The sequence below is a fragment of the Lygodium microphyllum genome, chromosome 4 (genome assembly GCF_053477565.2).
Source record: "Lygodium microphyllum isolate KBCC chromosome 4, Lygodium_microphyllum_v1.1.10, whole genome shotgun sequence".
Lineage (NCBI taxonomy): Eukaryota > Viridiplantae > Streptophyta > Polypodiopsida > Schizaeales > Lygodiaceae > Lygodium > Lygodium microphyllum.
Window position 1 is genome coordinate 39,753,600 of NC_141138.1, and position 12,699 is coordinate 39,766,298.

The 12,699-nt window shown below is 40.4% G+C and overlaps 1 protein-coding gene and 1 pseudogene across 3 annotated transcripts; both read left to right on the forward strand.

Moving 5' to 3' along the window:
* The first annotated feature begins 293 nt into the window (after window positions 1-293).
* On the forward strand, window positions 294-5,085 carry GAPB (glyceraldehyde-3-phosphate dehydrogenase B subunit). Of its 3 annotated transcripts, none has more exons than XR_015690538.1 (10): window positions 294-451; window positions 809-922; window positions 1,135-1,296; window positions 1,508-1,675; window positions 2,021-2,181; window positions 2,271-2,332; window positions 2,643-2,692; window positions 3,188-3,594; window positions 4,346-4,534; window positions 4,634-5,085. XR_015690538.1 is itself a non-coding variant. In XM_087675888.1 (9 exons), the coding sequence occupies exons 1-9, from the start codon at window positions 413-415 to the stop codon at window positions 4,479-4,481; spliced, it is 1,299 nt and encodes a 432-aa protein (XP_087532014.1). In that variant the 5' UTR covers window positions 294-412; the 3' UTR covers window positions 4,482-4,585. The 3 variants fall into 3 exon arrangements, 1 of the variants encoding a protein (XP_087532014.1); XR_015690539.1 differs by having other exon boundaries at window positions 4,638-5,085; XM_087675888.1 differs by lacking the exon at window positions 4,634-5,085 and having other exon boundaries at window positions 4,346-4,585.
* LOC148036957 (putative carbohydrate esterase At4g34215) lies at window positions 4,689-9,286 on the forward strand (annotated as a pseudogene).
* The last annotated feature ends 3,413 nt before the right edge of the window (window positions 9,287-12,699 follow it).

Below are 12,699 nucleotides of genomic sequence, written 5' to 3' on the forward strand. Positions count from 1 at the left end.
TGCAAAAATCGGAATGAGTATTCTACTGCCAAGTGGCATTATGCCCCTCCCCTTTGAAGAGTGGGTTAGGGCTTTGCCTTGATGTGCACAAGTGGGCACTCTCGGGCAAGTCCAATATATTGTGTAGAGATGAATGGGGAAATGATTGCAATAAGGTCATCATTGGGCGGGGGGGGGTGTGGGAGGGAGGAAAAGGTGGCAAGAGCCACACAAAAATAAGTGCTACGAAGGTCTGTCTAGGATGATGAATAGGGGAAAAGGAAGCAAAAAGAAGCCACACACGTGGCAATCAGGAAACAGCCTCATCCATACCAGAGACGAGAGGCAAAGTAATTGAATTCGTGCGCCTGGACGAGTTAAAGTCTTCCGAACCTGACTGAGAAAGAAGAGACAGGCGGATGCTCCAGTGACTATGGCTGCCTCATCTGTCGTCAGCACCTATTGTTCCAAGGTATTGTCACACGAAGTTGGGGTATGGAGTCTTATTAGTAATTGTTTCCCACTCTTAACCTGATTCATTGCGTTGAGAAATGATTTGGGTTTCTTGTTCGGGCCTCGGATTGGTCTGATTGGATCAGCTGGATTGAACTAGTTTTGGTTTTTGGGAGGCCTAAATCCAGCTTAATTAGTGAAGCATTTGGATTGGATTACTTTGATGGAGGGCAAGTGCAGCTTAATTAGCTAATCGTTTGGAACTTTTGATTTTTGATATTTTACTTTGGGCATTGATGGAAGGTCTAGGTCCAGCTCCATTCGATCTTAGCTGTCTTAAGATTGTTTCCCCATTGCGCTTGTTTTGCATTTGTAGAGGGCTGATCTTGGGGAGTTCTCTGGCCTCAAATCATCCTCCACCATCACCTTCTGCAGATACCATGGGGAAAGCACCCTCTTCGACGTGGTCACGAGGCAACTCTCTGTAAAGGTATTACTGGACTTGCTCAGCACATATGCCCAGCTAACGCAGAAATCTTTTGCATATCAATGGCTTCATCAAATACAAATCTGGCAACCAGAGCCATCGTTGGAGCTTATTTAGAATTGGGTTTTGCTGATTCTTTTGACCTTCTTTTGACCTTTAAACATATAAAATCTTGACTCATCTTACCGCATGCCTTGCACCATCTTGCTGTGCAGGCCAGCAGTGGGGCAGCTATCAAAGGTGAGACAGAGGCTAAGTTCAAGGTTGCAATCAATGGATTCGGCCGAATCGGTCGCAACTTCTTGAGGTGCTGGCATGGCAGGAAGGACTCTCCTCTTGACGTGATTGCTGTGAATGACAGTGGAGGTGTCAAGAATGTAATTCTCATCCTAGGTCTTGATTCAAATGCAGATACACACATCATAGTCATCCCCTCAGATTTTAGTGACACAATGTTAGGCCAAGCGAACTCTATATGAATTTGCTCATTCTGGAATAATGTACATCAGAAGGAACAGAGGCTGTCTAAATTTGCAGTTTTGGAAGCGGTCCTTGTACTAATTACACCCATGTGCACACGGACTGCAGGCCACTCACTTGTTGAAGTATGATTCCATGTTGGGTACTTTCAAGGCTGATGTAAAAATCGTGGATGACACCACCATCTCTGTAGATGGCAAGCCCATTATTGTTGTATCTAATCGAGATCCCCTCAAGCTTCCATGGGCTGACTTGGGCATTGACATTGTCATTGAGGTACTTGCTACCTTTTCTACTGTATTTGTTTGAGCTACCGGTAACTGTGCAGAGCTTAAAGGATCTGAATTCTTATGCACAATTTTATGGGCCAGTGTGCTGCATGATTTCTTTTGCTGTTGGTTAAAGCTTTTAGATGACACTTCAAGCAACAGCAGAAGGGATTGTGAGTCACTCAGTCATGTTGTAGATCTGAAAATCATTCGTAGATGTTTCATTTGCACTAGCTTATGCTATCTGGAATTTCAGAGAGACTGAGCGAGGTCTTCTCAAGTTGTACGTGTCTCACTTAGTCTTTCTCTGTTGTTGATTCTTTTCCTTGTTACATTGCTTTTCATCCTGCAGGGTACTGGAGTGTTTGTGGATGGACCTGGAGCTGGCAAGCATATTCAAGCAGGAGCCAAGAAGGTCATTATAACAGCTCCTGCTAAGGGTGCAGACATTCCTACCTATGTGGTTGGAGTGAATGAAGGTGACTACTCGCATGAAGCTGCCAACATTATCAGGTGCACCCAGAGTGACCATCAAAATGTTTAAGTGATTGTTTCTAATCTAAATCAAAGGATCTAACTGCTCTTCATGTTGTTTCCGACAGCAATGCCTCCTGCACCACTAATTGCCTTGCTCCCTTTGTCAAAGTTCTGGATGAAGAATTTGGTCAGAAGTTTATATACCTTATAAACAACATGCTCCAATACATTGACTTGTGGATTGATATAAATGTTTTGTTATAGCAACATTCTTAATTATGTGATGTGTTGCATGAATTTGTCTCGGTAATATATTACTGGGGCTCGTGACTTAGGTATAATCAAGCACAAATTTGTCCTGTTACAGTTATTTCCATCATGTGTATTCTCTTTGCCAGCTATAAGCAAGCGCACATAACAGTCATAGTTGTTTACCATCTGTATCCTTTTGGCTACCTAAATTACTATAATTTAACATGGCATTGTGACTTTTGCAGGCATTGTCAAGGGTACAATGACCACTACCCATTCTTACACTGGTGACCAGGTGACACCCGTAACTTCAATTTCTGTTGCTATTCCCAAAAGGGGTTTTGGCTTTATTCTAACCTACGCATAGTATACATAGGCTGCTTAGTTATGTATCACAAGTCTACTTGGAAATATCAGCTCAATAACAGCATATGATCTCAAATTTGCTATTCTTAACTCAGGACCTCATAGATATCTGTAGAATGCCAGTGTTGTTGTGATTGTGAAAGTGAGATTTAACAACATAGTATAGGCTGCTTAGTTATGCATCACGAATGTACTTGGAACTATCACATATATAACAGCATATGATCTTAAATTTGCTATTCTAACTTAGGACCTCATAGACATCTATAGAATGCCAGTGCTGTTGCAATTGTGAAAGTGAGATTTAACAACATGGTATCTTTTTCTGTCCTTGAAAAGGTTAATACTGGATTTAATCGGGATGTAAAGACTTGGGATTGTGGGGATGCGCATGTATTCATCTGCACTTTGTGTGGACTTGCAGAGGCTGCTGGATGCATCTCACCGTGATCTGAGGAGAGCACGAGCTGCTGCTTTGAACATAGTACCTACAAGCACAGGTGCAGCCAAGGCAGTTTCATTGGTGCTGCCACAACTCAAGGGAAAGCTCAATGGTATTGCTCTCCGTGTACCAACCCCCAATGTGTCAGTGGTAGACCTGGTGGTGAATGTGGCCAAGAAGGGTGTCTCTGCTGAGGAGGTCAACAATTCTTTCCGCAAGGCAGCTGAAGGTCCTTTGAAGGGAATTCTTGCAGTCTGTGATGTCCCCTTGGTCTCTGTTGATTTCCGCTGCTCAGATGTCTCCTCCACAGTTGATTCCTCACTCACGATGGTCATGGGTGATGACATGGTGAAGGTTGTTGCCTGGTATGACAATGAATGGGGATACAGGTAAATGCTCAATCCACAATTAGAAGCAAAATGCTTTTTATTGACTTAGAATAGCTTTTTGCATATCTATGGTTTTTGCTCAATCCACAATTAGAAGCAAAATGCTTTTTATTGACTTAGAATAGCTTTTTGCATATCTATGGTTTTTCCTCGTAGTTTGCCTTATTTTTGGCTCTAATATGCAAGTGTTAGTAACTCTTGTCTTAACTCTGCGCATGCCAATAGTTCTAGCTCATAGTGCCCCTCATGTCTAGCTCTAATAAGCAAGTGTATTCACAAGAAGTTTTAGACAAATCCCCACATTGTGAATTAGGAAAACATACCTAGCTAGGCACAGTCGGGGACATCCTAAGCAGAAGCCCATGATGTTAAGCACTAAAGGAAAAACTAGAGAAAACAGCCCCTTTTCCAACATGGAAAATTGTCAAAAACTTTGACCTTTAAGCTTTATGGGAGATCCTTGTTGCAGCCATGCAGGTAGAGCATAGAGCTGTCATCAGTTCCAATGCTGAGTGCATCAAATAAAATATCGACTGAAGGAGTAGATTATCTCAGTATAGGATTCAAAATCCTCATCACACCACTGATGGAATGCATGATCAATGATTTATGAGGGACAAATGTGCACATCATTTGGCTGATGGAATGCGTGATCAATGATTTATGAGGGACAAATGTGCACATACATGCTGTGACATGTTAAATGGGCATTTGAGAATTCTAACTGATCCTGGTTCTGTGCTGTGTGCAGTCAAAGAGTTGTAGACCTTGCCCACCTTGTTGCAGACAAGTGGCCTGGCAGTGAGAAAGCAAGCACTGGAGACCCATTGGATGATTTCTGTAAAACAAACCCTGAGACAGATGAATGCAGAGTATATGAGGACTGAGGGCAGTAGAATCACAAAATTCCTTTTGCCCATTTATAGTTGAAATTCTTTTTGTAAGTCTTCTAATCAATGCCCATGATCTGTTTAAGAATTTACTTACAAAATGAATGTTCAAATTCGATGCGTAATGTGTACCCGAATGTGAATGCAAGGAAGAAGTTTGGGTCAGCACACTGCATCCCCTGCCCTCTCTAATTAAATGGCTCAATGTCTGGGAGCACGCTGCATTCAGTGCCCTTTCTAATCAGGTGCCTCAGTCCAGAAGCTAGAATGAGCATGCTTACAATAAGAGGCACTTGGATTCTGCAAGCAGTCAAGGCAATGTGTCAAGACCTTCGCAATAAGCTTTTGACATTGTCCCATGTGGGACAAGTGGATGGTCCTTTGTTTTTTCCTTTAGTGTTTAATATCATGAGGTTCTGCTGAGGAGGAACTGCATGCCTGGTGCGTGGGGGGCAGAGAACACAGGATGCAGTGCCTCCTGAGCAGAAGCTTGTGATGTAAGAGGCAGTGCCCTGCCCTCATCTGAACCTAGCTATGTATGCTGTGCCTCTTGAGGAGAAACTTGTGACGTTGTCACAATTCACAATGTGGGAATATGTCTAAAATTTCTTGTGTGTATTGCATGTTGTATGACGAGAGAAGACCCAACTCGTTGCAAGATACCAGAAGCAACAGATTATGTTCGTAATTGATAGACTGTAAGAGGAGGTAGTCATAGAAGGAAGACAAGAGAGGGTGGTTGCAGGACTGCTGCAATGGTTAGTTTGTCTTAGCTTTTATATTTATCTTTGGAAGAGCTTGGTTGGTGTGGCAACATTGCAATTTGCATTTGGTTAATTGAGAGAGGCGGTTGATTGGACATATCAAGACATGGTGGCATACCTGTGAACCACCTTTGAAAAGTGACAAAGAAAATCGAAAAACTTCAAACGCTTTATATACATGATTCGCATAAAACTAGGGCCGCACTTGCATCATTAGTGGAATGCTTTCTATAGCAAGGGCAAACACTAGGTAGTAGCACTCGAAGCTTTTTGTAAACTTCTTTACTTATCTTTTTTCAATAGTAGGCAAATACTTGGACATTATTTGGTTAATTGATCTCATCCCTTGTGGAGAGTGTAGTTGTTTTTAAGGTTTTTAAATAAAAATCTCTTAACCTTTCTCACCTTTCCAAATTTTGATTGAGATATATTCAAATTGGGTTAATTTGTTGATTGAAGGACAAGTCAATGACTTCTTTTGTAATCTCTTAAGTGCCCTCATAATTGTGCACATCTTTCAAAAACCACAACACACAAACCACCCTCACCCCCTTTTAAAAGAAAGAGGGTTTTCAAAAGTTGAGGTCCTTGCATACATGGAATCCTTGTTCATGAAAGTGCTCAAATAGAAATATGTAAAGGGCATGCAAGGAGCCATGAGGAGAGGTATCCTCACTTGTAGTAAGTTGGGTCCCTTACATGTGTGGAACCCTTGTTGATGACATGCCAACCTAGGAATGTAAACATCACATGTTGTGCATTTGGGCATATTGGAAACTCATGATAAGAGGCCTCCTAAGCTATAGTACATGCAGTGTAATGTAAGATCTAGTTCAATCCTTGATTTTCCAACTTTAGCTTTAGTATGGTTCTAATCCCTATAACTCGAAATATTCTTTGTGATCTTCATTCTTTAGTTCCTCTTGTATTTCTTCATGCCACCCATTAGGAAGTTCTTCTAGTCATGCATGAGACTCAATCCTTTGTAGTGTAGCTTCATTTAACTATAGAAAAAGTATTATTAATCATACCTTGTGTGTCTTCTTGAAAGGTGGAGTGGAGGGAAGCACGAGCAAATAAGAAGAGAGTAAGACCTATGGAGGTTCAAGCAAGAAGAGAGAGACCGGTTTGTGGGAACTCTAACAGTCACAATGTTTGATTCACCTTCCCTTATTCTGTTACCACAAAAAAAAGAAAAAAGAAAAAAAAGAACCAAGTAACAGTGATAGATGCTCACTACCTGTAATGTATAGGTGTGCGGCTACTGTATACAAGTACGTGTAGACGGTTAGGCATATGCGGCCTTTAACCCCTAACAACCTCCCACTTAAAGGCTAGTGTGCCTTTATTAAGAGTAAAAGAAAAAAGAAAAAAGAAAAACATATACATAGAGTTCAATAGCATGAGGAAAAACATCATCTCATCCTTCTCATCAACTTCCTAACAAAGATATATCGTTCAATTAGGAGACTTTTAATGAGTAGATTTGCAAGATTCATATATGTAGGGATCTTGACAAGCTTAATGGACTTGTTGTCTACCACTTCTCCGATGAAGTGATAGTGCGCCTTAATGTGCTTTGTCTTTGCATGTGAGATCAGATTATGAGGGGCCAACTACATGGCATTTGAATATAGTGTAGGAGTTGTAGTCATACCAATATTTGCAACTAGATGGCCTAACCATAGGGCCTCCTTACAAGCATTAGTGATTGCAATGTACTCAGCCTTGATAGTAGACAAGGTCGTGTACTTGTGCACCTTGGATATCCAAGACACATCTCCAACATAGGTAAAAATATACCCAAAGATGGACTTTCTACTGTTGACATGCCTTCCATAATTTGAGTTAGTGGAACCTATGACTCCTGTATCCTCGCTACCATAGCAAATGCACATATCTACAATGTTCTTAAGGTATCACTTTGATATCTTTCATAGCATCCCAATGTTGCCTCTGTTAGGTGTATCCATATAACATGGCATAACTCCCATTGCAAATGCTATGTTAAGATGAGTATCATGGCATACATCAAATTGCTCATTGTGGATGCATATGGAATCTCGGCTATCTTGGCTCTTATTATTTGACTATTGAGAAATGAGGCAAAGCCTAAGCCCTTATCCTATACTTGTATCAAGTAAGTGTGTGAGAGGCTATGTGAAGTGCCCTAAAGGTCAAAGGGTCTCTCTTTGTGAGAGATTTGGAAAGGTAGATTGTAGAGAAGATAGAATGAGAAGAATAAAGAAGAAGAGAATAAAGGAAGCTTAATCCTCCATATCCATATCTCAACTACCTTCCGTTATGCATCCCCATCAAATCTCTCATCTATTTTCAGTTGGTTTTAGAGCATAAGCACGAGAGTAAAAGATTGGAGCGAGGAGCTCGCCGAATTGAGGTTTACACTAGCTAGAATGCTTGCTATCCGCCATTAAAATCAGGTACAAATCCCTATCTAAATCACTCACAACAAATCAATCGATGCTCCAAAAGTGCATCCTTTGTGGCAGGGTTCATTGTACTTCGTAGTTGCAACGAATATCTTCCATTCTTCTGGGGCCATAGACGAAATGAGAAAGAAGAAGAAGATGATGATGATGTAGAGGGTTTGGCTCGCCTTATCTTCTTCCTCTCGGTAAAGTTTGTGGTTTGGGGCTAGGCCTTGTTTTTGTTGCATCCATTCTTTGACATTACAAAGCCTCAGGTGAAGAGACGGTGCCATCGATTGGTTTGGCACCTTGTGCAATTGGTGGCATTGAGGTAAAAGAGTGGGCAAAAGGGAACAAGCTATATGAGCATATGATTAGGCTGGCAAAGACTGCTATAAGAAAGTCAGGCACCTTGTGGGCAATTCTTTGGTATCAAGGGGAAAGTGATACCCTTGTCATTGAGAATGTTAAAGAATTCCCACAAAGGCTAGAAGCCTTAATTACAAACATCCGATCATATTTGCAAGACAATAATTTGCCCATTATTTAGGTTGGCATAATGGCAGAACATCACCCCTATCCACCACAATTTTTGGAAGAAGTGTGCCAAGTGCAGAAGGCATTGAATATTTTTGGTGTATATTACGTGGATGTTAAAGACCTTTTTTTGCTGGAAGACCGCATTCATCTGAACAGGGAAGCACAAGTGCAACTAGGCAAAATGCTTGTAGATGTTTACATAGAGCATGTTGGCCCCCACAATCTCAAACATTCCTAAAGAGTTGTAGGACCACTTGATTTCTTTAATTGCTTTCAGCAGTTCATGATCTTTGTAATACAACATGATTCTCCTGCATTTTTTGTTGGAGCACATCGAGTCAAATTCGTTATGGTGCCATTTGTCCAATCAATGCAGCTCATGTATATTGTTTTTGGATTCTTTGCTTTATAAAAAAGGTTATTCTCTGAACTGGTTCACAACAGTTAGAGATTTCACACTGTTGTTGCATAACCGAACTGGATGTTTCAAGGTCAAAAAGACAGGTTTTTATGTAACTTATGGGTACCGTATTGGAGGCCAAAAAATTGCAGCAGAAAAAGTCCAAATTTTTTTGTGTAGCTTTAACTTGACTGGGACTTCATTCTTGCTCCAAAAAAATGAAAAAAAAACAGGAAGGAAATTGGTCGATTTAAGCCTGTATTATTTTGATGCTATTTGGGTCATATGAGCACCATTTTAGCTTCGTTTTGAATGTTTCTTACCGGACAGCCAATGTATGATGTATGGGAATCATGTATGAATGTATATGATAGCATTTGAGCTTATGTATAGCACGCATTCTCTTGGAAGGGAATTCACACAAAATTTTGGGCTACTTTGGTGCATTTTTGGTCTCGGGTGTTAACCATTTGAGGAAGTGAATTGGTTCATGCTGTTAAATGCTTGATTGGGACAGCACATACTGCTGGTTTTTCTGAAATTGCAACCATCAAAATGTAAGACACAGCTCAAATTACTCAGATTGTTGAAGATAAACTAACCAAGGACAACTATAGTGTTTGGTCATAGGATGGAGAACTTTCTGATATGGGGAGAGGTCTTTGGGACCTCATTACAGGTGATGATGTATGTCCAGAGCTTCTTGAGGAGCCCACTGAAGAGCAAAAGAAGGCATACAAGAATTGGACTGGAAAGAACAGAAAGGTTTTGCATCGGATCTCTATATGAATATCAGAGACTTTGATTCCTCATATCAAGAAGACAAATACTTGTAAAGAGGCATGGGAGATCATTGAGAAAATGTATGGGACATGTACGGAGGCAAGGAAAATACAACTTAAGCAAAGATTGCATGGAGCATGGAGAGGAAACCGCACTATGAGTGACTATATTGTAGAAATCAAATAGGTTGCAGAAGCTCTTGCATCTGTAAATGCACCAGTGGATGATGATGACTTGGTTTCAGTCACTCTTAATGGACTTGGCCCAACATATAAATCTTTGGATATCTTTATTTCAGTTGGAGGAGACTCTATGCTAGACTTTGAAAAATTGATTGCTTTGCTACTCATAGAAGAAATAAAGTTGGGTTTGAATGCATCTAACAGTAGCAAGAATGCAATTGGAGATAGTGTATTTTATCATCAGAGAGGGTGTGGCAGCCCATCTAGAGCTAGAGGCTTATCTTATGGCCGTGGTGGTGATAGCTTTGCACATCATAGAGGTACCTTTGATTGTGGTGGTTTCATGCCTAGAGGCAAGGGGAGAGCTTACTCTAGAGGTAGAGGACGATCTACTCCTCCACATAGAGATGGTGCATGTAATTATTGTGGGCAGTATGGAGATTTTGAAAGGGAATGTTATCATAAGAAAAATGCTATGCCTAGGGGTCAAGGAAGGATTCAATATAACCATTATGTAGGTGGCTATGGAGGTGCTAGTTATGGACCTAGAGATGGTTCTGCTAGAGGCCATTTATTTGCCATGGAACATGTATTAGGGAGCATGACATACCCTCCTAGTGAGGATGATTGGTTTTTGGACTCAGGGGCTACAAATCACATGAATCATCATGTTGAGTGGTTTGACACAAAGCAGCAAATGTAGAATGAAGAATATGTGGCTCTTGGGGATGACACTTTGCATAAAATTACTCATATTGGTAGTGTACCACTTGTCACTAGAGATGGAGTTGAAAATAAGCTTGGGGATGTACTTTATGTACATACAATCACTAAGAACTTAGCATCAGTTGGGGGTCAAATGGCAAACCAAGGAATGTAGTTGAGATTCAATAGATATGGATATTTCATTGAGGAATTTCGAAATGGAAGGCCTGGTAGATTGATTGCAAAAGGGAAGAAGAAAGGTAGGTGATTTGCCTTGGGTGCAAATACTCTAGTCATTCACAATTCTATGTATGTTGAAAGTGGGCATAGTCAAGATAATGATGTCGAATTATGGCATAGGAGAATTGGACATGTAAACCTGCAAAGACTAAAACAAATGCAAACTAAACAGGTGGTTCTTGATTTGCCCCATTTTGGTTATGTTAATTATGATCATGTATGTGAGGCTTGTCAGTTTGGCAAGCAAACTAGATTACCATTTCCAAAGAGGGGGAGAATCAGCAGTTCCCATTTGGAAATGGTGCATTTTGATATTTGGGGTCCATGTCAAAATGTTTCATTGAGTGGGAGATGTAGGTTCTATATCACCTTTATTGATGACTTTAGCAGAATGACTTGGGTGTATTTCATGCAGCATAGAAGTGAATCCTTTGAAAGATTTTTGGAGTTTAAAGCTATGGTTGAAAAACAGTTTGGTTGCTACATCAAATGCTTGAGGTATGATAATGGAGGAGAGTACATGTCATATGAATTTTCAGCTTTTTTGAGAGATCATGGAATCAAAAGACAAGTGACATGCAGGTACACACCTTAGTAGAATGGTGTGGCAGAAAGGAAGAACCGTATCATTGCAGAGATTGCTAGGGCAATGATGAACTAAATGAATATGCCATTGACATATTGAGCAAAGGCAGTGCATACACTGTAGTACATATCATGAACATGACACCTACAACATTGACTCATCATGTATCACCATATGAAAATATGTATGGCAGGACACCCATTGTTGCTTACTTCAGGGTTTTTGGATGTGTTTGTTATTTTCATGTTCCTGATAATTTGAGGAAGAAGATGGAGCCAAAGGCTATAAAATGCATCTTTCTTGGATACCCCGATGAGAAGAAGGGTTACAAATGCTATGATCCAGTGACTAAGGAAGTTTACATTAGTAGGGATATCAGATTCAATGAGTATGAATCATGGTACAAGCCCAAGATTGCAGTGGACTTGGATTCTTATGAGAGTAGTGATGATGATGCTCATGGGAAGAAAACTTCAACAAATGGTAAGCTTGGAAATCAGCACTTAGAAGATGTAGAAAGCAGTGACAGCTCTAGTCCATGGATTGGCAGGTTGAGGAGTTCACAAAAGAGTGCGAAAATTGCAAAAGGCAAGAGGCCTATGGCTAAAAGTTCAGAAGATGAATCTATCGATGATGAGTATGGCATTCCTTATGTAAAAACTCCATGTTCTAGAAGTGCAGGAAAATATGTGCCACTACATGCAAGAGCAGTTGAGACTCCAAGTAGTAGTGCTCCTCAGTTGAGGAGATCAGAAAGGGTTAGATATCCTATTGATAGATTGACATATAATGGGTTCATGAAGTTCCATTATGCTTATAAAGTTTCTTATGTACAACATGTGGAACCTACTTGCTTTGAGGAAGCAGTGGAAAGCAAAGAATGGAGACAAGCTATGGATGAGGAGATGGATGCATTAAAGAAAAACAAGACTTGGGATTTAGTGCAGTTACCTCATGGAAATAAATCAATTGATTGCAAATGGATGTACAAAGTCAAGTGAAAATTGGATGGTTCCCTAGAAAGGTATAAAGCAAGGTTGGTTGCAAAGGGTTATGCACAAACATATGGATTGGATTATGAGGAGATATTCAGTCCATTGGCAAAGATGAGTGCAGTGAGATTAGTGATTGCTTTGGCTTCTATATATGGCTGGAAATTGTATCAAATGGATGTGAAAAATGCATTCTTGAATGGGAATTTAGAAGAGGAAGTGTATATGGATCAGCTTGAAGGGTATGTGAATCCCAAATACCCGCATTATGTATGCAAGTTGAAGAAGGCATTGTATGGAATAAAGTAAGCACCAATACCTTGGTGTGAGAGGATTAGTAGATTCTTGTGTAGCATGGGATTTTAGCAGAGTATGGCTGATTGCTCACTCTATGTGAGACATACAGAGGATGTCATGGTTGTGCTTGTCATCTATGTTGATGGCCTCATTATTACAGGTACACTTGAGAGAGAGATTGCTGAAGTTAAGCATGGTCTTCATAAAGAATTTGACATAAAGGAACTTGGTTTGTTGAGATATTTTTTGGGCATTGAGGTCATTGATACACCTCATGGTATTTGGTTGGTACAAAGT

Coding starts and splice junctions, on each gene's coding strand:
- GAPB (XM_087675888.1), top strand. CDS start 413: ATGGCTGCCTCATCTGTCGTCAGCACCTATTGTTCCAAG. Junction 452..808: donor TCAGCACCTATTGTTCCAAG/GTATTGTCACAC, acceptor TTGCATTTGTAG/AGGGCTGATCTTGGGGAGTT. Junction 2,182..2,270: donor GAAGCTGCCAACATTATCAG/GTGCACCCAGAG, acceptor TGTTTCCGACAG/CAATGCCTCCTGCACCACTA.